Source organism: Seriola aureovittata, chromosome 18 (assembly GCF_021018895.1).
Source record: "Seriola aureovittata isolate HTS-2021-v1 ecotype China chromosome 18, ASM2101889v1, whole genome shotgun sequence".
Classification (NCBI taxonomy): domain Eukaryota; kingdom Metazoa; phylum Chordata; class Actinopteri; order Carangiformes; family Carangidae; genus Seriola; species Seriola aureovittata.
The window spans coordinates 23520071-23546570 of record NC_079381.1 but is presented as its reverse complement, the minus strand read 5'-3'; the positions used below and the strand labels follow the sequence as shown (position 1 = coordinate 23546570).

The window sequence follows — 26500 nt, the reverse complement described above, 5'->3', positions numbered from 1 at the left end:
CACACACACACTAAGTAGGTGGTGAGTCACTGTGATCTCAAATTCACAGTAAGCGCTAGAATCACTTCCTCGTGGTCGTATCCCTCCGCCACTCGGACTAGTTCCAGGTTACATCCCTGTTTATCCAGAGCCATATAAAATATAAACCATTTGTGTGATTTCTGAGGTCACCGTTACCTTGACCTTTGACCTTTAGCCACCAAAATCTAATCAGTTCGTCCTTGAGTTCAAGTGAACGTTTGTGCCAAATTTTGAAGAAGTTCCTACAAGCTGTTACAGGGATATTAAGTTCACAAGGCCAGAACCGTGTTTTCTGAGGTCGCCGTGTCCCTGACCTTTGACCTCAGACCTTAGACCTTTAGCCTCAAAAGTTTAATCAGTTCATCCTGGAGTCCAGGTGAATGTTTTTGCCAAATCTGAAGAAGTTCCATCAAGGTGTTGCTGAGACATCGTCTTCACGAGAACAGGACGGACGGACAACCTGAAAACAAAATGGCGGCTCCGACTGTCGCCGGCGCGGAGGAATAAAAACATCGACTGTTTCCATGGAGAAGGTTCAGAACTGAACCAGAACTGAACCAGAACTGAACCAGGATCAAACTGCGTCATAAAGAAACTCACAGCAAAGGAAACGTGGCTCGTCGGTTTCTCCTGGAGAGTCTCACCTGACGTCCAGCATCACGGCTGCACGGGCCTGCACCTGTCATCATCATCATCAATATCATCATCATCACTATTATTATTAATATTATTATTAGTGATTGTTATTTAATTTTACTCATTATTGCTCATCTATTATTATATGTTGTATTTCTGTGCCTATATGTTTGTCTTGTTCTTCTGCTTCTGATTCAATACAGAAATGTTTGAGGGGAAAAAAACATCTGGATTCAGCCTCACCTGGAAAACATCTGTCATAGAGGTGAGAGTGAAAACAGGCCTCATTGTCCCAATTAGGAGATTATGCATTTGATCTTTTTTCCATGTAGATTTAGCAGAATAAAGTCACAGTCTGATTTACAGCCAGTCTGTAAATATAAGTGTTTCAAATAATAATAATAATAATAATATAATATGTAAATGTGCAAAACAGACTCGACACACTCGGAGGTTTGGTGAGAAAATAATTCAGGAAACTTGATTAAGTGAGAAGAAGTTTGATAATGTGAAATATAAAAGATGCGATAAGAACCTGCAGAGTGAGTTCCTCCTTGTTTGTTTTTAATGTTGAAATAAAATCCTTCGTTTCTCAGCAACATCTATATTATTGTCATGGTGTTTTTATTATTATTATCATCATCTGCACACAATAAATTACAAGTATGTACAAGACACTGAGGCACAGGAAGTCTGTGAGATCATCGTTACAACGGCCTCCGACAGATTTCACCTCGACCATCTCGAAGGTTCAGGCCACACACACACACACACACACACACACACACACACACACACACACACACACTTCAAGTATCAGCTCGAGCTTCACTCAAGAAACTAAATTAGAAAAATGAAAACGTGTGTAACTGATCACAGAGCAGATCTCTACTCAGGACCCTGAAGGCACCGCGTCGCCCTCTGGTGGTTAAACCTCGTCATGAGAAGCTCAACACTGATTTAAAAGCTGTTTTTCTGAAGGTACTGAAGGTGTTAAAGAGACTAAATGAACCTGGTTGAAGAAATTAAAGGGTCAGTTCACCCAAATCACAAAAACTTTATACACATAACACTATAAACGTGGAAATCTGTTCTGTGTTCGGCTCGTGTCGATTTATCAAACTCTGATTATGAGATATCAAACATCTACATTAGATATATCAATTATTTATCATTATTTATTAAACTTATTCATTATCAAACACATTATAAAGTAACACACTTAAAGAAGTTGATGTTGGATGTTTTCAAGCGTCTGTATCTGAATGTACCTGCAGGTTCTGTTGTGGTCACTAGAGGTCCTCGTCGGTACGCGAGGTTCTGAGGAGCTGAGGCCGGATCCTGGATCCAAACTACACTCACAGTGACTCACACTGTGACCTGCAGCGGAGCGACCAGCAGAGCTGTCATATCAAACATAAACCGTCTGTGCGACCGGAGTGAATTTAATGTAGTTGAACTGACCCTTTAAAACTGACACTGACATCTTCTTAAGGCGAGTCTGAACTTGTCTCATCTTTACAGTGTTTAACATTCATTCCTGAATTCCCTTGAACACGAGACATCGGAGGTAACGGACACGTAAGAGTCTCCTCTGGACTTCTGTGGCGTCGCTGATCTAACCCTGATATAAAAACGACAAAAGTATAAAAGTTGCGCCTCAGCTCACGAGTGGAGCTGGATCACACTGGCCTCTTTATCTTTACGGATGAGGTGATGCTTGTCTGGTTCCGGATCTGGGATTTTACGTCCATGTTGCAGCAAAAGGCACAGAGAGCGTCTACGCCTGATATTCCTTCAGTAACTGGCCGGCGATCACCAGCCTCTGGATCTCACTGGTGCCCTCGTAGATCTCCGTGATGCGAGCGTCGCGGTAGTGCCTCTCCGCCGGCATGTCCGACACGTAACCCATCCCGCCCAGAACCTGGATCGCCTGAGTTCAAGTGCAAAATAAAGAAGAGTGAGATTAACGTCGTCTCGGAGGGTTTCGTTCAGGATCTTTACATCCCTCCCTTGTCGTTTGTCGGTGTCTTACCTGATGTGAGCAGAAGGTGGCGGCTTCAGATGCTGCGAGTTTGGCCATGGCCGCTTCCTGTGGGGGGGGGAGAAAAGAAGAGCGGAGGGTGACGGGCTGCAGGTTCTACCGTACGAATGTAAAAACCTGTGGAGGTCAGAGGTCGACCCTGTACCTTGGTGAAGGGTTTCTTGGAGTCTCGGAGAAGCGCGGCCTTCCAGGTGAGCAGGCGGGCGCTCTCTAACGCCACAGCCATGTCGGCCAGTTTGAACTAGACAAGAGTAAGAGACGCTCAGTTAGTCCTGGAGCCACAGGTCCACTCCTGAGACACGGGAAACATTCATCACAGCTGTTGATGAATGCTGTCAATGATTAATGATTATTAAATATCTGCTCTGGTTTCTGGTATTTGAAGACGACACCTTCAGCTCTGAGCAACACAATCTGTCTTCTTACAGGTTTGAGGCGAACGCCAGAGTTTCACTGTTACACTTCACTAACGCTGTAGGACTTTAAAAAACCAACGGTACAAATCGAAGCAGCAGATGTGAACACATCCTGACTTTTAGTCCTCGGTATAGTAGCTGGATCCTACATTTCCCATAGCTGCTGCCTGACCTTTGACCTTCTGTACAGTTGTTGACATTCTGACTGTGCTACACTTTCTCCGTTTCCTACGGTGGCCCTGAGAGCTCAACACAAGCAAACACACAAATACGACGACGGCCCTGTTTCCAGGGGACACTGTAAAAGTGATGGACCAGACTATTGAACAACAGGTGCGTCTCAGCCGGGTGCATCACTTTTATAGTGTCCCCTGGAAACACTTCTGAATTAGTTTGTTTTGTCTGTTTCAAAGTTCTCACGAGCAACAGAAGTGATGCTATGATTATTATTGCTGTTAATTTTATTATATATATTTTCAATCTATAAGTTTCTCATCATTTTTATGTTGTAGTGCTTTTTTCTTGTATGTTTATTTAGTATTTTCATAATTTTGTGATGTTCCTTCATACTTAAATCTTATCTTCTCGTAGTTTACTACCTGTATGGCCTGCAGTTTGCCGATGGGCGCTCCGAACGCGGTGCGTTTGTGTGCGTAGTCTGCGGCGCAGTCCAGAGAGGCCTGAGCGATGCCGAGCGCCTGAGCTGCGATCCCGATCCGGCCGCTGTCCAGGGTTTGCTGCGACACACACACAGACTTATTGTGACGATGGATCAGCTCTTATTCTGAAATATTAGTGGCTCAACAGGCTCCATGTGAACACAGCTTCTGGTATATAACGCTTTAAAGTACCATGGCGATCTTGAATCCAGCACCACGAGGACCCAGCATGTTGCCCAGCGGTATCCTGCAGTCCTCCATGATGATGTTCGCCGTGGATGACGCTCTGATGCCCAGCTTGTCCTCCTTCTTCCCCAGAGAAAGGCCGGGGTGAGGCATGGGGATCAGGAAGGCGCTGATGCCCTGCAGAGACGAAGAGCGGTCAGAGGAAATCCAACAAAAGGCGACGGAGGATTCTCACCGTTACAGGATATCTAAATGTGGCGCGCCGTGCCTTGTGTTTGAGCTTCTTGTCCGTGGTGGCGAACACGACGGTGGCGGAGGCGTCCCAGCTGTTGGTGATCCAGGCTTTGGTTCCGTTCAGCACCCACTCGTCTCCCTCCTGACGAGCCACCGTGGACGCCGCTCCTGCATCGCTGCCGTTACCTGCAATTTACACTCAGCCGTTTCAATCAAGCTAAACTTTATTCACACGGCACATTTCATTCCAGGTGGAAACACAATGTGTCAGTTATCAAGAAAGGTGCGAACACAAAAACTACGTGGACAGTGCAAAGATAAAATCATTAGACACAAATGAAAAGAAAAGAAAATACTGAAGAGCAACAACTGATCAGTAAAGAGGTGTTAAATAAAACTAATAAAAAGTAGGAATAAAATGTGATTAAAAACTAATAAACAGTCCAATAAAAATAAGATATGAAACATATAAAAGGAATAAAAGTAAAATAAAATGGTAAATTAAGAAATAAAAGCATGGAGGAGTTTTTCAGCATCTTCTTGGGATGAAAAGCTCCTCACTCCTGTGATTATAATTCTGTGATGTTTCTTAATTCAGTTCATTTGGATCTGGAAGGAGAGGTCAGCGGTTTCTAGCCTGGGATCATTTAAAAGAGATTTCCTGTCTGTTAGTTTATTAATTTCAGACGGAGACGTCAGGTCCCTCAGGTGCAGGAATTAAAGGTGTGTCACACTCACCTGGCTCACTGAGGGCGAAGCAGCCCACCTGCTCTCCGGTGGTGAACGGTGTGATCCACTGCTTCTTCTGTTCCTCCGTCCCAAACTTCAATATGGGTCCGATGTAGAGAGACTGAGACCAGAACGAGACCTTTAACACACCAGGACCCGGACTCACAGAACCCTACACCACATGTTTATATACACACAGACTCACATTGTTAACAGAGACCACCACTCCGGTGCTGGCACAGCCCCGGCTGATCTCCTCCACAGCCAGACTGTACGCCAGGTAATCCATCCCGGCGCCGCCCAGCTCCTCTGGCACCTCCATGGCCAACACCCCCATCGCCCCCAACTCCTGAATCTGAAGAGCGGGAAACAGGGACATTAACGAGTCTGTCTGCTGTTTGGACAGAGGCAGTTTACAGATGTTTGTCTGAAAACATCTGCCTGCTGCGGCCGAATACGACACTAAAGTTGTGTCCGCACAGAAAAGCTATGAGCTGGAACTGGAGCTTCGGATCGATGAACTTTCTCACGTACATATAGGATTCATTTCTTCAATTTTCTGACTCAATACCTGACATCTAATTTCTTAAATGTGACATTTACAAAATGAGACTGTACCCTTTTTATTATTATTATTATTATTATTATTATTATTATTATTATTCCTCTGCACCGGCGGCAGCCATATTGTTTTCAGGTCGACGTCCCTTCGTCTCATTCTCATGAACACGATATCTCAGCAATAGCTCGAGGGAGTTTCTTCAAATTTGGTTAAAACATTAACTTGGAATCAAGGAAGAACTGATTAGATTTTGGTGGCTACAGGTCAAAGGTCAAGGTCTGACAAAATTTCACACAAGTGGGATGCAATCTAAACTTTTATTTATTTAGATTTACAGGTTTGTAAGTAACAGACTCCTGAACACCGTCATCACATGTACTCATTAACCACGGAACCACGTCCACGCTGCTTTTTATGGCAACAATAAAATTTGGATCAAATCATAAGTCTGTGTGTGTGTGTGTGTGTGTGTGTGTGTGTGTGTGTGTGTGTGTGTGTGTGTGTGTGTGTGTGTGTGTGTGTGTGTGTGTGTGTGTGTGTGTGTGTGTACCTGTTTGGCAGGGTACAAGTGCTCCTTGTCGAGCCCGGCAGCGATGGGGATCAGTTCTCTGTCGGCGAAGTCCCTGCAGGTCTGTCTGAGGATCTGATGCGTCTCTGGAAGTTCGGCGAGCTGAGAGAAGCTTCGACAGCCGCTGAGACACAAGCCGAGAGCTGAGGGAGAGAGGAACACCAAGAGTTCAACACTCAGGAGTTTATTATAGTATTATAGTATTATAGTATCAGGGCCACACTGATGATAGAGAAAAAAATCTGGAACTTCAAGAATAAAGTCAGAATTTTGAGAATAAAATAATAATATTTCAAAACCAAAGTCCTAATATGAGAATAAAGTCAGAATTTTATGTTCCGTGTTGTTTTAGATGGGTAATATAATAATTATGTTTTTTTCTTTTAAATTTTATATCTTTAATTTTTGTAATATTACAACTCTATTCTTTTAATAGTGACTTTTTCTTCTTGAAATATTATGACTTTATTCTCATAATTACGACTTTATTCCCGTAATTTCAGATTAGTTTTTTTCCTTCATGTGGATGTAATACTCCTTCATATAAATGATCATTTCACTCATTTTTTCAAGACAAAAAATGTGAGAAAAAAGCCACTGTTTGTTGGACGAAGCGAGACATTTAAGGACTCTGTCACCTTGGAAACTGGGATGGACATTAATCTGAACGATCAATTGGAAAAATGAATGATTTCAGCTCCAACAGAGAGAACACCGAAATCCAAACACACGCTTTGCGAACTGGCGTGTGAAGCAACAATGGGGCGTGAATGTTTCATCTCCGCAGCATCTCTTCAGTGAAAACACAAAGACTCAATAAAACACTGAGGTTTTAAAACCTGAGGATGAAGCTTTTGTTGTGGAGGGAAAAACCAGGAGCCTGAGATGTTCTGCTCACTCTCTGTTGTCTGACAGGACTCGGGCGGCGTTATCTAAGGACAGACTTCATTTCAACGTGGGCTACGTGACGAGTGACAGAAGTGACAAGCGCTTTTGTCGACATACAGTAAAAACTCCCTGCAATTTAGTGGATGAACAAACCACTCACTTAACCGTCACCGGGTTTTGTTTAACGTTTTTCAACTTGTGTAAACCTGACATTTCTCATAAAAACACCCACCAAACAGGTTTCTGACTCAAACTGAGGCGAGGTTGTTTCAGGGCTGGAGCTAACAATCACGTTCATTATTGATTAACCTGCGGATTGTTTAATCATTTGTTCTATAAAACATCAGAAGACAGTGAAAACCAACATTTCAAATCCACAAAAATATTCTATTTCTTCTGTTAAGACCAAGATAAAAACATTAAAACGTTAAATAACAAATGGTAATTTATCAAAGTAATAATCAAAATATTTGGACATACGTTTTCTTTGGATTAACTGACTAATTGTTGCAGTGTTCCCTCATTTTTCTATCCAGAGACTTACACACTACCTTCAGGAAGTTAATTACAGGGAAGAAAATGTTCAATTAATTCATTTTAGGTTATAAAATAAAAATACTGTCACTGATTCCCTCCTTTTCATGCAGCAGGAAACTGCAGAGAGAGAGATCCTCTGGTAGAACAGGACTCAGTGTTTGCTGCATGTCTGCTGTGATCAGATCCACTTTTTCTATGATCCTTTGATTAACTGGTCTGATGATGAGACCAAACAATGAGACCCAGCTGCAGCTGCGGCGCTGCCTACGGCGAGCCAGAAGTGACACAGGATGTTATGGGGGGGGGGGTAATGATTCACAAAGTTCACAGTTGGATTTGATCTGTTATGATGGAGTCACATTCGATTCGCCGTCAGGACAGTGCGAAGAGGAGTGGCCCCAGAAAGCCATAAAACTGGGCGACTTCACTGACACAGTAAACTTCCACTATCATGACATGAAACTAGACTCTGGTTATTTTCATGGAGTGATATATGTTCCTCCCTTTATTCTGACAAGCCTGTGTGGTGGTTCTTCATCTAGACTGGGTCCAATATGGTCCAGATGGGAAAGAGGCAGTGAAATAATGTTTTTTGCAATTTCACAAATAAAATAAAAGTTTCACAAAAAACAGAAACTGTGTTTTAAACAGTCTAATTACTCGTCCCGTTAATCTAGTCAAGACTTGACAAGTCTAAATGTAGTGATTTCTGATCTAGAACTGGTCTGATTGAGTATGTGAAAACAAAGCAGTGAAATCGCCCGTTTTTCCTGTTTCCAGTAATTGAATAAAAGATTTCACAAACTGACACCGTGTTTGAAACAGTTTCTGGACTTCAAATCCAAGTTTGACAAGTGTAAATGTCGTTGTCGGTTTTCTTTAACTAGACAAGAAAACATCTTTTTTTGCTTTCATAAATAAAATAAAGGTTTCAAAAATTTAGAAGTGGGTTTTAATCAATGTTTAGAGTTTAAAGAGGATGTCTAACACAAAAACAAGGACTCAGATAATATAACACACTAAAAAGGAGGGGAACTTCTACTTGTGATACTTCCAGAATATTTTGCAGATGATACTTTAATAAAAGTCTAAAATCTAAATACTTCTTCCTCCACTGCCTGGGACAACAAATTAGTATTTATAGTAGATAAATCCTGAATAGATGAATCAGGTTCAATTTAACTTACATTTGTTGTATTCAAATACAGCTGTGGCAAAAGTTTATTTAGCATTACATATTTTGTAGATTTTTGAAGTGAAAATAAGTAAATACATACAATATAACTCCTGCTGCAACCAGACATTTAAAAAAAAAAAAAAAAAATCAACTTTCCTTCTGTTCCCTTTCCTTTTGTTACTTTATTTTTTCATGAACTGAAATTATAGAAAACTGTAATTGCAGCATGTGCAGAGGTTTGTGCACCCTGCTAAGTCAGTACAGCCTTCTGGCAGATGTAACAGAATGCAAATACTTTCTGTAGCAGCTAACAGTCTTTCTATTCTTAATTTAGACTTTGAGGTCTGCTTTGGATCATTGTCCTGTTGTAGAGGCCAGCCTCCTTTCACTTTCTTCACCGAGTGCAGGATTTTTTGTACAGTTTAGTGGAATCCATTCTTCCCTCTGTCTGCCCCCCCACCCCAAAATCTGCACATTTACACCCCCATGATTAACAGTATTCAAGGGGTGGTTATATATTAAAATAATTTAAATAACATTTATTGTATAATTTCTTTACAGTTTTTAAGTTAATTAAATGCTAAAGTAATATTGCCATGCTGTTATCTGTATTCTGCTGCTGCGGTTTGCAACAACTTTCTTCGGTCCTTGAAGGCAGCACCAACTCAGTGGTTAGCTTAATGTTATTTAGGTGAAAGGTCAACGTCACCATCAGTCACCTTCCTGTCAGTCTGAGAGTTCAAATAAAAAACCCTCTAATTTACAAGAACAGGTGAACTATTGAACAACAAGCTAACCTGACTGTCCTCACCGGAAATTAGCTTGTAACGGTTAGAAACTCGCAGCTAGCCGGCTAACTTTATTTAGCCGAGGAGCTAACAGTCAGGAACACGTTTACTATTTTAGCTTCATCGCGTTTCTTATGTCACTTGACTGAAGCTGAAGATGACTCGTGTTAACATTTTTCCTACCTTGTTATCAGTTATAGTATTAAATAAGATAATGAGATAGGCAAGCTTCCCCGGGGCATGTACCGGCTACCTAGCAAGCTAAGCTAACAGCTGCTCTATGGTGTTTTCAATGCACGTATCTAGCTAATATGAGGCTACACGCTAAAGCAGTGTTTCTTATTATAATCTTTAATTGTTCTGACTTTTGTCTTCTCCGTGTACTCACCTTTCCTTGCTTTGAAAAGTGCAGCCATGGTTCCTTCCTCTCAGTTTGATGCACAACCCCTCCACCGGCGATTAGGTTATAACCGAGATGTTATGAAGCTAACCGCTGCGTTTACGTGCGGTCGGAATTTATAGCATTCACCTTATTTGTACTGGCATTGCTATCGTTTTTCAAATATTATCAAATATTCAACCTTAATTGTTTAAAATGATTCAAATTAGACGCCAGCCATGGGTTTAAAGTGTATTTCCGCATGTTTTGTTGTAACAACTTTGTCGTCCTATCTAAATACACAAACAGCCATGAAATGATTATACAACCTCAGAGCATGGGTGAAGGGGATTTCAAGGACCCTTGAAGGAAGCATGTGGCCCAGATCAACACAGCTTGATGTAAACCTGCCAAATGTATGTCAGGTATGTATCTTTTATACATTCTTTAATTTAGCTCAATTTATGGTATCAAATGTAATATTATTGACATTTATTCTTACAATGAAGCCTATGCATGATGACTAAACTTCCCTGTCACGTGAAGAGGATTTAATGTTGTTTGTAAACTACTTAAGAAAAGGTTCTAGTGACATTAAAGAGGGTCTAATGGTCACTGATAATAATAAATAAAAGTACTTATAGTTCATAACAAACCACCTATAATTAATAACAGGCCTATTTTTTTTGTTTCTGTTGAATGAATAAAGGTAATCCAGCCAGGGAGGTTTCAGGTTTTTCACAACATGTTTATTTTTTAGCACCATAAAAAGTCAGTTAAGGTTGTCCGGTGTATTTGCTCTCATTCTGTCTTTCCTTCGGGATAGAGCGACGATGGTGAAGATTTAGGAAAGGAGTGGAGGGAGGGGAGGGGAGGGGAGGGGAGGGGGGGGGGGTGAGGGTGGCGTTTGGAGAAATAAAAAGCTGCGAGGGCTGCGTGGCTACAGCAGCTCCTGACGGCCGGCAGGTGTCGTTCACTTGCTGGCGGAGGTGAAGGTGAAGCATCCTCTCTGGTGGAACTGCATGTCCCTGATACGACGCATGGACTGGATCTGGGGCTGGAAGGCGCAGAAGTCGTTGTAGTGTCTGTAGTCACCGCACTCGAACAGGTACTGGTAGCCTCTGTATCCGGGGTACTGGTAACCCACCCAGCTGAGGGAGACATGGAGGAGGGGGGGAGTGTTAGTGCTTTAAGCTTTCTTTAATCCCAAGTAGTTGATCTCATGGTTCATATTGATTTTTAATGTGTTCTCTGTCTCCTGTTGTAGGATGTTTATGTTCTTCATCATGAATTCGTATCCCTATACTGTATGATGTAATTACTACACTCCTTCTGAATATACTGGAGATTAGCAGTTCTCAAGAGGACCTAATAATGATTAAGGAGATTCTAGGGATCCTTAAAGAGGATCTAGGCTTCCTTTAAGAGGTTCCAAGATCCCCTGAGAAATAACAAGAGGCATTTTAGGAGGCTGATGAGCTTGAAGAGGTTCCAGGGTTCTTGTAAGAACTTCTAGTGATGATAGAGAACAGTCTAGGAGTTCTTTAGGAAGGCCGGAGAATATAAAAGTTCTTTCAAAGCTTCCATGCTTTCCCTGACAATTAGAAGTGAGGCTGTTCTGGAGCCTCGGGTGGAACCGTCAAAATGAATAGATGCGCATCTCACTGTGAGACTTCAGTCATGTTGATGTGAAGGAAACTTCCTGACTAAAAATACATTTGTCAAGAAACAAAACAAACACAATGCAGTCAGCGTTAAGCCTTGTGATGACATGTCATACTACCTTTTAATGAACAACTACATTGTAGTGTAACGCCAGAGGCCCGGAGCGATGTCTAAAACAATATTTGCAGCACTGAGGCTCCACTTTAGTTAAATGTGGGAAATGAGCAGACAGGTTCGCTCCCAGGCTCCCGACACACACCTACGAGTCTTTCATCTCGGAAACCTGAGCAGCTGAAGCTATTATTAAAGTGTGTGTTTGTGTCTACTCACGCTCCTCCTGGCACCCTCACGCTGCCCACTCTGTCGCAGAAGCCATGCGCCCAGAGGGTGGGCACATCATCCTCCTGGATCTCCATCTTGTTGCCCTTGAAGTCGGAGAGCTCGTACAGGCAGATCTTGTGCTCCAGGCTGTCCTGCAGGGAGGAAATGAGCCATGGAGAATTAATAATTAGTCTTTGTGTCACACTGACTTAATTAGCTCATTTAATTAGTTGATGTTGATTTGCTATATTCCTATTTTTGTGTTGTTTTTGTTTTACTGTGGCTGTAACTGGTGTCTCTGTCTGTTTTATCCCAGAGTGAAAAATACCTCTAGAGGTAAAACAATTTGTCAATCACTTAATCAGGAACTATTTTGATAATTGATACATTTTTTCAGTCATTTTTCAAGCAAAACTTCAATTGTGAACATTAGCAGCTTTTCTTTATCATATATGATTGTAAATTGAAAGTCTTTGGGTTTTGGACCGTTGGCCACGTTTGGCTCTGACAAATTATAATGTAATAAGTATATTTTCACTATTTTCTCCCATTTACCAAAAACATCATTCATCAATTAATCAAGGCAATAATCTGCAAATGGATCCTTGTGCAGCATGTGTAAGTTTTAGACCTGACTGCATGTCTTCCACTTCAGGGTTTTGTTTAAAATTATAATATATAACTTATATATTTCAGTATGTAGACTGTGAACCGTACCATGCGGATGGGCCTGAGGGACATGAGGCAGTCGCTGCGGTAGGAGTTGCTCCAGGTATCCCAGCGAGGATACTCTCCCTTCTCCAGGATGAACATCTCCCCACGGAAGTTAGTCTGCTCAAAGGCAACAAAGCTGGAGAGGGGGGGCCGCCGGGCACAGGGGGGGCACAAGGGGGGGAAGAGGAGGGGAGAGGAAAATTAGAGGAGAGGTAACAGAGAAATATGAGTGAGTACAGGGAATCTACACGGAGAGGTTGTGTCCACTTACGGGCCGCACTCCACAATGATACTACGCACTCTATCCATGCCACGGTCACACACGTTCATACACTCATTCTGGACCTCGATCATCCTGCCCTGGAAGTTCTCCTGGTCGAACAGCATGATCTGCAGAGAGGAGACGGCACACGTTACACCAGCATCCTTCACTAACCTTCTTCACGGACTACACTGTCTGAATATTCAGTTCAAATTATTTCCAAACATGAAGAAACGTCCACATCCACGTCCACGTCCTCTAAACATCAGCATCACTTCATGATACTAAGTTCTAAGCACTTCTTTCATTTACTGCTGCTTTAAACTTTTGGTTCACCACATTTCAGAGGAAATTATTGTACTTTTAAGATTTTACTCACAAAATATATGATAAAATATTCTGGTAGTGTTATAATATATAAGATATTACACCACCCAACAGCATATAAAGCAGCACCAAACCCACCCACTTTTTTTGCACCAAAAATAAAGATTGCAATAATATAACAATAATATATCACTCTCAAATGAATGAATTAAATGGTATTGCTGCTGTATTTATACATGAATACATCGTTCAGCACTTAAATGAAATTTAAAGCTAAATTGAATAAGAGTCAACTAATCCTAAGAAATGTTAAGCAGTAACTTGCATTAAAAAACATATTTAAAGGGTCTGTTTGCTCAGATCACAAGCACTAACCACTTTGCCTTTTGTCCCAATTAAATGCCATTAGTTGTGCTAAAAGCATCCAAATTTCAAAGACTCTTCTGCAACAGGATAATCCATTCTGGACAGTTTTTTACCACTTTAACCAGTTCAGTTTTTATATGCCGTAAACACCACTAACTGAATATCTCAAACTACCTGCACGGCTTCAGGAGAAGATGTGTTCTCAATGTAATCTGGGTGAACTGACCCTTTAAATAAAACAGTGTCTAACGCTGCGGTGACTCACTCTGAAGGATCCCACGCCAGGCTCGCCGGTCTTGGTGGCCTTGCTGGAGGCAGCGGGAGCGGGGGCTCCCTTGTCCTTGGCATCGGTGCCCTGGCTGGAGGCGGACTTGGCAGTCTGAGACATGGTGAGGGGCTTCAGGAGAGTCTGGGTGAGAGATGGAGGAAGACAAGGGGATGAACAGAAATAGAGGTGTAAATGGAAGTGACAGGGTGGTTCGATGTGGCCTTAGTCGAAGTGTGAACATTGTAAAGGGGTGGTAGGTAGGTAGGTAGGTATGTTTTTGGGATTTGGAATAAAGCACAAGTCTGCTGTTTATGTGGGAGGCTCATTTGGGCCCTGGACTTCTGTTTGGGTCTTTCCCCAGGCTGAGGGTGGTTTGCCTGGGTGTGGTGGGCAGGGAGTGGGCCCTGGCTCTGGATGATGTGTGCTTGTCCCCCCCCCCTGTACTACGATGGGTGCTGTGGTGTCTATGTCTGCGTCTGTGTGTCCTTACCTGCGTTAGTATAGCTTGCAGTGCCGTGTGTGGGAGGCTGGCTCGTGCTGGTCCCTTCAACGCTCGACCCAAGCTTTTATACTCTGGCAAAGGCCAAACGTAGAGGCTCACAGCACAATAGAAAGCCTCTCGTCATCACAGTTGGCCTGTGCCAAAGCCACCGGGTCATCGCATAGCCCAGAAACGCCGCCGGCCCCACTGGCCTGCCTGTAAGCGTTTTACTGTCAAAGGAAACCACTGACCAAGGCATTTTTCCCATGTGTTGGGCTGCTGGGGCCGTAAGCTATAGTTACATGTAGAGAGGAGGAATGCAAAGGTCCAGAGGGAACAAAGAGGTAATCCCTTCTCTCTATCACCTACAGACACACAAATACAACTTAATTTCTAGCTTTGGACCTGAAAAAAAAGACTCAAAAATAAATTATTCTTTCATCTGAACTATGGTCACTCACACCAAGAAAATGACCCCCCCTCTTTACAGCTACAATATTAAAAGTTTGTCTTATTTAAACATTTAAAAGAAAACATAACAATGGTTTATTGAGTTTTAGCTGCTTAATCGATGACTAGCCCAGAGGCTAGGCTAACTGTAAATCTGCTTTACCTAAAGAAACAGTTCAACATATTGGCAAATTTGGGCTAATTTATTCAGATAAAAATTTACTAAAGAGGGAGGATAAAGTTCTCAGAGCTAAAGAAATCAATAATCATTTATCTAGCATGCTAGCTCTGTCCCTAACATTACAGCAACTTCATACAATTAATTCAAAAGTCAAATTTTTACCATCAACTCCTGTCTCATGACTGCAACGCACCTAATAAGCTATGTTTGCTTCCGCCATTTTGGATTCTGGTTTGCTGGCAGTCAACAGCACAATATAAGCAGCTTTAATTAACCCTCCACGAGCCCCAGGCTGCTGGACAAACTATCAGTCTGTGTACATAAAGAAATAGCCCAACATTTTGGGAATTATGCTAATTTTTTTCAACATAGCTAATGAGCTACAATAGCTTTCTCTGTTTTGGTTTCTGGTTTGCTGGGAATTTTCTTTCAACCAAAACTGAATAAAGAGGGAGGAAGAAGCTCTCAGAGCCAATGAACTCAGTCATTTAGCTAGCTTGCTAACTCGGTCTCTAACATACTAGTAACTTCATACAGTTGATTCAAAAGTCACGTTTGTATCATCAACTCCTGTCTCATGACTATAGAGCACAGCTAATAAACTAGCTTCCGCCATTTTGGATTCTCGTTTGCTGGTAGTAAACAGCACAAAAAAGGAAATATATCATCTTTACCATCTTTAATTAATCCCCATTACAGGTGACACAACCGCGTACATATCCTTTTTGTTTAATCTGTACACAGATATTACTGTAAACAAAAACAATGCTTTTAATTGAATTAACAGCAAACACCTGCTAACCTAAAGGTACGAACTGTTTTCCCCTGCTTCCGCTCCTTAATGCTAAGCTAGGCTAATGGCCTCCCACCTCCAGCTATATTCATAACACACAGGCATGAGAGTGAGATCAATATTCTCCTGTAATAATGAAAAGTAATGTCATTTACACAGTAACATCTGTCTAAAATTTGCTAACATTAGCTAATGCTAGCCACCATAAACTACTGACCATACAAAACCATAGTGTAATAAACTGAACAGTGACTTTTATTCCATATCAGCTCATTTCTATTTTTATATTAATGCACTGTTTGAGTTTTGTATTTCCAGCACCATTGTAAATGAGAATCCCTCCTCCTCCTCCTGATGATGATGATGGTGATAATTCTTGGATTAAAGGCAGATTATGTCTGGATTATATCACCTCAGATGTGGTTATTTCCACCATGGCAGCAGGAATTAAATTGTGTTTGATATGTGCAGATTAGGTGTGAACTGATCCTGCTGTGTAATCTCTGTGTTCTTCCTGTTGGGGCTGGGCATCAAACATCAAGATATAAATCAGGAATATACAGAAATAAAGTCACACATATATACTTCAGTAGATAATTTACTAAAACAGTTGCTCACTGCAGTTTTTTTATTCACCAAACAGGAGGAAACAGTGAATTCGTCTTGGACTATTTTTAGCGGTGGATGAATCCACATTTTGTGCTCTGGGGAGTGTTTCGTGCATTTGTGGTAATGAAGGCTCATTGATGTATTTTTATTCGTTTTTGGAAAACAATGGAGCTCTATGGCACAGAGCAACAGGATCCTGTGTATCACACACGTTATTAGTCTTTTCATGAGAAAAAGACTAAAATGAAAATCAGTTTATGATCAGAATTATCCTTTAAATGGAAAAAAAAGGTTTTGATTTCTCAAAGTAAAGTATTATTTTGCCATAATATCAAAACTCAGGTATCAGCAGTAATATTGACATATTTTAAATTATCATAACATCTTTTGAAACAAATTAAATTTAAAAAGCAGGTTTGTGAGAGAGGGAATCTGTCCTCTGATGACCAAGAAACATATTGATTTTAACGACCCTATGACCTTTCCATACCTCCGCTGTTTATTCTGTAATTCACCCAGTGCAACGTTGAGTCTGACAGCTACAGGCCAATTATTGCACCTTGGAAATGTCGGCTGTTTTCTTTTGGTTGTTTTCATCTTTGTGGAACAGCACAGGATCACATCACTCAAAAGATAATCAGCATAACACTCATTTACTGCAGTGAGGTAATTTTTTTGGTCTCAAGAAAGCAAACTTTATGTTTTATTTGAAAAGAAATTGCCTTTTAAACGGCGATAAACTCAGGTTAAATGTGTCTGTTATTGTATGTGAGTGTTCGAAGTGGTAAATCACATCTAGAAGTGACTGAAATACAGATTCTCTGCTTAAATTCCTCTGGGCTCACAGGAAATAGAGCTGTTGTTTAGAAAGTGCTGCTGCCCATCCAGTGCCTCTGCTCGCTTGTTTACAAGTGGCTGATTATGTAAGCAGTCACTCACACACACACACACACACACACACACACACACACACACACACACACTCGAGCAGGAGATATTATATTATACTCTACAACCTCTTGGTTAAACCTGTTTAAAACATTGCTGGCTTTCATCTTTTATATTGTGTGATAAGGACAATTACACCTGACTTTAATTTTGAAAACTGGATGCATTAAAAGGAGACTTTCATAATAAAACCTCTGATGTGCTGACATCATTGTGTAATCTAACCAGATATTCTCTTAAAAAACATTTCCTCATATGCCGACGTTCACATTTAGTGAGAGAGCAGAAAAAGAGATGGTCTCTCAGGATTCATACTTTATAAGTTATAAAGCGTTCGGGCTTATCACAGAGTCATCAAAGGGAGTATTAATGTACTACACAGAGCGGCAGGGGAAGTATGTCTACACCAAAACGTCTGGATGAATAGCTTCCTCTCTGCTGTTTATATTTCTGCTCGTACACATGCAGTCGTGTTTCATAAGCGCTCACTATCTGCAGAGAGAATCACGTCTCCTTAACTAAACTCCACTGACACATCAGTGAGTCATGCAGCCAGTCTGCACTGATATACAGATACCTGAGCAGGTGAGACAGGACATGACATTTAATCATTACACATGGAGATAATTGGGTGATATTAGTTATTTAGTTACCCCTAGGGAAATATATATATATATATATATATATATATGTATAATAATATATGTCCCTATATCAAGAGTGATGTTGCCATATGTGTTGACTTTGAGTGGATATATAATTAACACACACATACATCATATATGAAATATTCATAGTAAAATGTGTATATGTACATACAGTATATTAAAAATATCTACATAATGAATTTTTATATAGTATAACATGTGACCATATATGTTCACGGTGTATATATTTAATTTATGTATAATATAATAAGTTTATTAAGACAACAGAAGTATAAACATTTTATATGTTTTTTTCCATGTGTTTTTTCTTATTTCTAATTTTTAATATTAATTTTAAATTAAGGGGTCTCAGACTTTTGGTCTGTTAATAATATCAACATATATTGACAGGATATACATCTAGCTACAATATAAGCAGACATAATTAAACATTGTATAGGCTAGACATTCATGTCAACATCTGAAATGATTCCAATCGGTTTTATAAATAATTTTTATAATTTATTTTCGTTACATATGTGGATAGTAAATATATGAACATATATGACATTTGGGTTTGGGTATTGCTTTAAAAAGCTGCACATTCGTTGTTTAATGAGACATTAAATCAAGAAAATGATGAAGTGAATCGTTCTTTGGAGCCTCAGATTCAAACAATAAGCTGCATCTTCTCTCACGTCCTGGACCCTCATCGTTTCCTCAGGATCTCACTCTGTATCTTGTCTCTCTTATATTCCAGTGTCTCCGCGTCCACTGCCCCGGGTGATAATGTGGTGTCTGCACTTCTGCCCCCTCCACAGATTAACCACGCTTTTGTCGGGGGGGACAAAGCGAAGCCCCGCCCTGTTGCTGAGCTGGGGCTTTCAGCATGGCCTCTTGCCAGGGGAGGCTTTAAAAGGGTGGGGGCGCGTGGCTCCTCTCATTCTCACGGCAGGACATCCCAAGGGCATCAAAGCAAGGTGAGTCCCTGTCCCTCACCCAGCACAGCACAGCACAGCACAGGCACAGCGCAGCCAGGCTACACCAGCCCCCCACACTCACACTCCAAACACCCCTAAACACAGCAGCCAGCTGGGCTCCAGCAGCCATCACTGCACCCAGTGGGTGAGATAAACAGTGGTGATGGTGGAAAATCTCCGCAGCAGCAGCAGCAGCAGCAACAGCAGCAGCAACAGGGGAGGAAATGGGCAGAGAGTGAGATAAAGAGATAGAATGGGTGGGAGAAAGTCTGGATGAGGCCTCTGGCTCCTCTAACCCTCTTCATTTTTGTGTAGGAACTATAAATAGATGCTTTCAGTTCAGGAATGATGCATTCAGGCTCATTCCAGTATTCAGGCCTCATTGTTGCTGGAGCTTTTCAGCCTTTCCACAACACACACTGACGCTGCTGTACAGGCCATTTCAACCTGTTGTGTAGCAGTCCGGGCCGGTTGTTTATGGCGAACAACACTTTAGCGGCTTTGTGATGAAAAGTTTACAACAGTGCGTCTCCTGCTCTGCTGTTTACTCTCAATTTAAACTTGTTCCTGCGTCAGAATCAAACAGTTCAGTATGTGCTCTCTTGTCATTGTGATCTCTCTCTCTCTCTCTGTTTTTCTTCTTCCTGCCAGACAAAATGACTCACCACTGCACCAAGTTCTCCGGCCACTGGAAGGTGAGTGTGTGTGCAGATGGAGGAACAGATTCATACATCACCCCACTGGAGGTCCTTTCAACCTACTCGCTCTCCCCGAGATGCGACCGGCTGCTTCTAGTGAAATGTCTCAGATGAAAAAGACACGCGATTCATCACCAGCTCCTCCGGGAGAGAGCTGCCGTTTCTCTGACAGGCAGAGAGCGGCAGAGTTAATGTAGCCCCTAGACCCTATGGGGATGTTCTGCGTGTAACAAACACAATTAACACAAGTTTATACCTTTAAAACGAAGCAGCTGAGCATGTCTCAGTGTCTGTATGTGCTGCTGTGTTTACTCGTCTGCTTCCCCCCCGTCAGATCATTGTCTTCGACGAGGAGTGCTTCCAGGGCCGTCGTCATGAGTTCACCTCTGAGTGCTGCAACGTGATGGAGTTCGGCTTCGAGACCGTGCGTTCCCTCAGAGTGGAGAGCGGAGCGTGAGTAAACACACACACACACACACACACACACACACACAGAAAACAACAGAGGATGCAGCACTGTCACTGTCACAAGCAGCAGATATTTACCGGCTCTGGCCGGTGGAGAGAGCGTAACAGGTTTTGACTTTCTCTCCCCAGCTGGGTGGGTTACGAGCATGCTTCCTACCAGGGACAGCAGTTTGTGCTGGAGAGGGGAGAGTACCCCCAGTGTGATGCCTTCGGCGGCAGCAATGCCTATCACATTGAGAGACTGACCTCCTTCAGACCCATTGCCTGTGCTGTAAGTGCAACACGGATCACCTGCCTCACCTTTCCACTCCTTCAGCTTCACAAATGTCAACATCTCTCTCGTGTCGTTGAACTTGTGTCGCTGCCGTGGACTTGACTGACTGGAAAAACAACCTATATGTATTGTTTGCTCTTTTTTTTCTGCCCTCCAGAACCACAGAGAGTGTCGTATGACTATCTTTGAGCGTGAGAACTTCCTGGGCCGTAAGGGTGAGCTTAGTGACGATTATCCCTCCCTCCAGGCCATGGGCTGGTGCAACAATGAAGTTGGCTCTCTCAGGATCCAGTCTGGAGCGTGAGTGTCCTCCAGCTACGGCAACACTCCTCCTCTCCCTCCACATTTTTTTTTTTTTTTTATTTCCAACTCATCTATTTCTTTTTTAGCTTCCCTTCAGCAGTTCAAAAATAATCCTGGTTAGACTTTCACAACAACAGCCTGTTGCAACATCTCATGTCTTCTTCCTCCTCTCACTCTCTCTCTCTCTCTGTGATTTCTCAACAGATTTGTGTGCTACCAGTACCCTGGTTATCGTGGATACCAGTATATCATGGAGTGTGATCGTCACTGTGGGGAGTACAAACACTTCAGGGAGTTTGGCTCCCACTGCCAGACCCCTCAGATCCAGTCCATCCGCCGTATTCAGCAGTAACAACTTACTCCAAACTCCCTTTTCCCATGTGACCCTTCACCTCTGACCCCTACTACTTGCCAGTGCTGAATAAACTGTCTTTCTTAAACCTTACCGACTTCCACCATGTATCTGCTTCTCTTCTGATCAATAGATAGATAGATAGATAGATAGATAGATAGATAGATAGATAGAGATATAGATGAAGACATACTGTATGGTTTTATAAATTTACAATGATTTCAGGCTTAAAATTGATGGTTTTCTGATTCTTGCCATAAAAGCTAAAGCCTCTATTAATTTATAAATCCATACATGTTTTTGTCTGTTATAAACCAGCAGTTGTGCGAGGTTATAAAACTGAAACATCTCTGTGTGAGTTTGATGACTTTGCCTGAAATACGAGCTGATTTCCAGCTGGGAAAAAAAGGCAGAGTCCCCGGGGCCCTGAACGCCTCGCTGTGTCAAAATGGGTCCAATAACAGGTTAATGCAGCACATGTAAAATGACTTTGTGTGGTTCTGAGTTCAAACATCTGATCGGTTTACATAATGCGATGTGTTGTCTGGCAAAGACGTTAAAATGAGCTCCTACTTCATGCATTAGTTATAAAAAACCAACAGTAGAATATGCAGGATGAAAACTTTTACTTTTGAAACTTTAAGTACATTTAGCTGATAATACTTCTGTACTTTTACTTCTTAAATGAAACTGATCGTCTTTGGCTTCTGAGCTGTTGATCAAACTGAACAAGACGTCTCCTCTGACTCCCAGAAACTGAGCTGCACGATTTCTCACTAACTGCTTAATTGATTAATCAAGAAATTTATCAGCAAATTAACTGAAAAAGAAATAATTTGTTAGTTGCAGCTCTAAATGAATCGTTTCAGTTGTAATTATCACTTTAAAGGCTCAGGTCTGAGCTTTTTCTGCACCGTTTGTGTCTAAATAATTCCTGTTTTTGTCATATATCTTTCCATATGACAGGGATCAGCAGTTACTTCAGAGGGGACACAGTTTTCAAGTACGATACAGATGCAGGAATCTACTGTATTTTGTATTTTTTACAGTATTTTCTTTAACTTTAGTTTGTTTTAGATTTGCACTGATGCAAATGTGTGTTTTCCATTTGTAAGTGAGAGCTAACAGAGCTACAGCTGAGGAGGACCAGGGATGTCACAGGAAAAGTAGTTAAACTTTTCCTTTATTTCATATTGTAATAGGCATTAAACATAGGAGTTGTAAAAATAATTTATAAATGAACCTATCAATAAATAATTAAGATAGAAAAAACTCTCAACAGTAGCTTATTTGGAAAAAAAAATATGTTGTTTATGTTGTTACCTTAGAAATGCTTTGCATTAATGGGATGTTTCTGTTCGACTGCCAACTATTGTCTTTCAGATGCAAATTACTGACTATAATTAGATGTTACACGGTCACATTTATTTGGATTTCCACCTTAAATCAACAGTACGCTGTGACCTGCGGTACATTCATGAGAAACTGTTGTAAAGATTTTGATGCAAACCATAAAATGGAAAACTCCTGCTTTTCTTGGGAGTCAAATATTTGACCCCAGAGGCCTCTGTTTGCCTTCCACTGCCACATGCTGCTGTAACCTGCTGCAGGCCCCGTCCATTGCAGTGAGTGCAGGAGGAGCATTACCACTGCTGGCCAGGAAACGGCACTGCGTGTCCACCGAGACAAGCACATGCACACCCAGCTCAGTGGGGGCCATCCTATAGACAACCCATTACTGTGCAGTAATATTAATTATCAGAGAGGCTGCTGCTTCGTGACCATTCAGGTGCAATGTGAAAAGCAACTTGTTTAATACTGACACAGACTGAGAGGCCTCATTGTTTGTATGCTAAAGCCTGTATTTTTCACTCATCCATTTTAAATAGGCCTTAATGTGCCCTTCTTTATCTTTCAAGTACCCCCCCTGTGGGAAACCTCCTGTAAACAAACTGCTCCATGCTTCTGAAATTCCCAGTCGTAAATCACCACTGACAAAAAAATGTGGTCTAAAATTGGAAAATGAAAAAATCCTAAATATGAAATCTGGGGAAATAACATTTGCAATGCATGCCATGTTTAAATAAAATATTAATGATAAAAATGAAGAAAATATTCTAAATACAATGGTTTTTTCCCTCTTGTCGACACCCAATGTGGTCCGGCCCCGGCCAAACAATGACCCGCTCCGTGTTTTACAAGCCTCTCCCCGCCGCAGTGGGAGGAAGTTGAACCACAAAGCAAGCAGTGCCACTGTGCTAGCAAAAAAATATATATATATAACAGAAAAATACAACCGGAGAGGGACTGGACTGAAACATGTGCCATACTGGAGCTGGAAGACGAGCAGCTTGATCGAAAGGAGCGGACGGAAACGCTTGGCACACGGCCAGCCTGGAAGCAGCGGACGAGACAACCGCGTAGCCGAGCGAGGGCTCCCCCAGCACGGATAGAGCTGGTAGACAGGAGCCGCTCGCCTCGGTTCCCCTCCCCTCCTCGCTTTTACTTCAGATATATCCACCTCGGTGCGGTCGGTTTACGACGGAACACCATCAGCACAGTGGTGTATATTTTGTTTGTTTGTTTTTTTTTTTTCTTAAACATTACCAGCAGTGATTATCATTATCTCCCGGTCTTTTTTTTTTTTTTTTTAATCACAAGTCTACGGGCGGAGAGGGGAAAAGTTATCGGTTAACAGGCAAGCGAACTACCGCTGGCCAACCGAGCTCCATCACCCAGCAGCGCTCCCTCCCCCCTCCTCCACCATCAGCGTCACCATCAGCCCACAGTCAGTCGCTCTGTGCTGGGTCTCCAGGCGAGGAGGTTACCCCCCCCCACCCCGTGCAACGCTCGGGGTAACTCACCAAGCAGCTATGGATTATTTTGTGAGATTTTCTCATTGTTTTTGACTCCACCGGACTCTCGGAGACTGTGTGTGTGTGTGTGTGTGTGTGTGCGCGTGTGTGTGTGTGTTTTCTCTCTTCTTTCCCGGAGACGCTGCAGAGACTTCCCCAATACTCGCAGCCGTTAGCTTATTAAGTCCATCGCTTGTCTGAAACCGAGCCAGTGTTTCTGTTTAGTGCCCAGCTGGTGACTGTGTTTGCTACTGGCAACGAGGACATTTTTTTTTTTTTTTTTTTAAGCGTCTCCTCTATCGGCTGAAACAAGCCTGAAACTAGACGCATTAGTTTGTTTGATCTCTCTATACATTATTCGTTAGTTAGCCACACTGGCTAGCAGGTTTCATTTTGCTAGCTAGCATGGTAGCTAACTAGCAAAAACGAACCCAAATATCGATATCGCCAGCAGGCTAAAGCGAGTTAGCTTTCGGGCGTGAGGATTTGGCCGGTGATTAGTCGATCACACCCTCTCGCTTGGACTGGATTTGGTGCTAAATCCTCTTAAAGTGTTTAACTACATCTTATTCCTTTTTTTTTTTTTTTTTTCGCGGGCGACATTTTTTGCGATTGATGAGCCGATAAGGAGGAACATTGCAGCCGAACACAGGAAGCCAGCAGCCAGCCAGCGAGCAGCGGCAACGAACGGCAACATAAACAACAGCGGTGTGTGGATTTTTATTTAGGGAATGCAGATCATGAGTCCGGGCTCATCTTTAACCTGTGCTTGTGTGGTTTTATTTGTGCCAAATCGCACCTGAGAGACTTGCAATTTTTTTTTTTTTTTTTTTTTTACATCAGTGTACAACACAGTCAAGACGAAGAGGGAGCAGTAGCTTGTGGTTGAACGTTTCAACCTGTCGCTTCATGAATTTCCCTTTTTTTTTTTTTTCAGTGTCAGTGATTGCTATATAAGAGGAAGAGAGCCAGCTACACGTGTTTTATTACAGTAAATCTTCTGCTGGGGTCAAGACACAGAAGAAGAAGAAGAAGGAGCCAGCCACATTTCTTTTTTCTTTTACTCTGCAGCCACTAAAATCAGGACATTTTTTCTCTCTCTCTCTCTCTCCACCGCACAGTGTTTACATTTAGAGGAAAATCCCCGAAACACATGCCGCACTGGAGACAAACCAGTCACATTTCCATCAAGAGGACCAGAGAAGTCCCCCAGGAGTCCTGTGGGATTTGACATCTGTCTCCAGATCCTGCATCTGGTGCATCTACCTATCTCTGTGAGACATATCACATTACTATAAAGCGAGGAAGGTACCGGCTGCAAAAAAAAACCCCAGATCTCATCTGGCTTCTCCTCGCATTATTTTTCCACAAAAAAAAGAAAAAAAAAAAAAAAAACGCACCCAAGAAACCTGCATTTTTAATTTTTTTGCACTAAATGGGATTACAAGGACGGTGAACTAGCGGGGCCTTGTGACTGTCATTTCTTCAGTAACCTGTCACCCAATGTCTTCCCTCCTGAATTTCCTTTTTTCTTCTACAATGATGGTAGTTTGAGGCGTGAAGTGAGCAGACTACAAGCCGGAGACAACGACGCGGTTTCCCCCCTCTCCAGTCGATGGTCAGCCCCGCCGTCCGCTCAGCCGGCCCCTGTCACGCACCTTGGCCCTTGATGTTGGTCATATCTGGTGTAGGACATTATTTTTTAATTCCCTAAAACAAAACCCGCCCCCCCACCCCCACCCCCTTCCCCACAGCCCCGGTTATTTTATTGATTTGGTCGTCCCAGGGTCGAAAGATGGCGGACCTCGAAGCAGTACTCGCCGATGTCAGTTATTTGATGGCGATGGAGAAGAGCAAATCTACTCCAGCGGCCCGGGCGAGTAAGAAAATCATCCTGCCTGAACCCAGGTAACTACATTTTACAAAGAGCTTTTCATGTTGTGCTTGTGATTGTTTGCCTGTCAAATGCGCGCATCTATTACATGCTATGCAGCCATATATGGGAGATGGAGGCGTGCTTCCTCTCAGACCTGTGACTTACCGTAGACGCCAAGTGAAATATGACTGTAGAGCCTGAAATTTCTGCAAACATGCTGCGACTCAGTTCATGATGTCACCAAAACAACCATGCAGTGGCTCAATGTGCATGTCATGTTATACCTTAACCTCACCAAGCAGCTAACCCCCTGTTAACCTTTGAGAAAATCTTATGGAGCAGGTTGAGATGCAGCTACATGCAGAATATTTCTCATGATATTGATATTTTTTTCAAACATCACAAGGTGTTGATTCTGTCCTATCAGTGATATCTTTATGCAAATAAGTCAAGCACCTGCTGCCAGGTTTGCTTGACTGTCAGTGTGATCATAAATGTGTCTTAATGTTGCATGTGACACATATTTGAGGCTGCTGTCTCCTGTCTGTGTGAACTGTGTGAACTGTGTACTGTGTGTACTGTGTGTACTGTGTGTACTGTGGGTACTGTGGGTACTGTGTGTACGCTGTCAGCCCCTTTGATGCAGTTGCACTATCAGTATCTGCAGCTCTTGATCCAAAACCCCCTGCTCGTCCATGCTTTTTGCAAGCACCCAGCACCCGAGTAGGCCATCAGACGAGACCACAGTTAAAATCACATTTAAATAATACACCCCCCCCCCCCCCGTCCTCCACATCCCTTCCTCCCTCCCTCCCACCCACCCAACCAACCAACAAAC

General features: G+C 42.3%; 4 protein-coding genes across 7 annotated transcripts in view; 2 read left to right on the top strand and 2 right to left on the bottom strand.

The window, feature by feature from the left end:
* Positions 1-1260: 1260 nt before the first annotated feature.
* On the bottom strand, positions 1261-9948 carry acads (acyl-CoA dehydrogenase short chain). The gene is made up of 10 exons (XM_056403970.1): positions 9834-9948; positions 6038-6198; positions 5131-5280; positions 4935-5046; positions 4231-4382; positions 3969-4139; positions 3717-3854; positions 2847-2942; positions 2693-2749; positions 1261-2590 (listed from the first exon to the last, which is right to left on the bottom strand). Exons 1-10 carry the CDS (start codon positions 9859-9861, stop codon positions 2438-2440), a joined length of 1218 nt encoding a protein of 405 aa, XP_056259945.1. The 5' UTR covers positions 9862-9948; the 3' UTR covers positions 1261-2437.
* Positions 9949-10623: 675 nt separating this feature from the next.
* On the bottom strand, positions 10624-14172 carry crybb1 (crystallin, beta B1). The gene is made up of 5 exons (XM_056402771.1): positions 13745-14172; positions 12796-12914; positions 12528-12660; positions 11820-11962; positions 10624-10975 (listed from the first exon to the last, which is right to left on the bottom strand). Exons 1-5 carry the CDS (start codon positions 13865-13867, stop codon positions 10798-10800), a joined length of 696 nt encoding a protein of 231 aa, XP_056258746.1. The 5' UTR covers positions 13868-14172; the 3' UTR covers positions 10624-10797.
* cryba4 (crystallin, beta A4) lies at positions 10799-21024 on the top strand. 4 transcript variants are annotated; one of them, XM_056402773.1, is made up of 7 exons: positions 10799-10932; positions 18678-18836; positions 19488-19531; positions 19869-19987; positions 20132-20273; positions 20434-20576; positions 20784-21024. In XM_056402773.1, exons 3-7 carry the CDS (start codon positions 19493-19495, stop codon positions 20929-20931), a joined length of 591 nt encoding a protein of 196 aa, XP_056258748.1. In that variant the 5' UTR covers positions 10799-10932; positions 18678-18836; positions 19488-19492; the 3' UTR covers positions 20932-21024. The 4 variants fall into 4 exon arrangements, with proteins under 4 accessions (XP_056258748.1, XP_056258747.1, XP_056258749.1 ...); XM_056402772.1 differs by having other exon boundaries at positions 10816-10932; positions 18617-18836; XM_056402774.1 differs by lacking the exon at positions 10799-10932 and adding an exon at positions 13786-13868 and having other exon boundaries at positions 18617-18836.
* Positions 21025-22703: 1679 nt separating this feature from the next.
* grk3 (G protein-coupled receptor kinase 3) overlaps positions 22704-26500 on the top strand; it is a 64270-nt gene continuing 60473 nt past the window's right edge. The window contains exon 1 of the mRNA XM_056403350.1: positions 22704-25694. Within this exon, the coding sequence (XP_056259325.1) occupies positions 25582-25694 (113 nt within the window). The 5' untranslated portion in view covers positions 22704-25581. The remainder of the gene's footprint in view (positions 25695-26500) is intronic.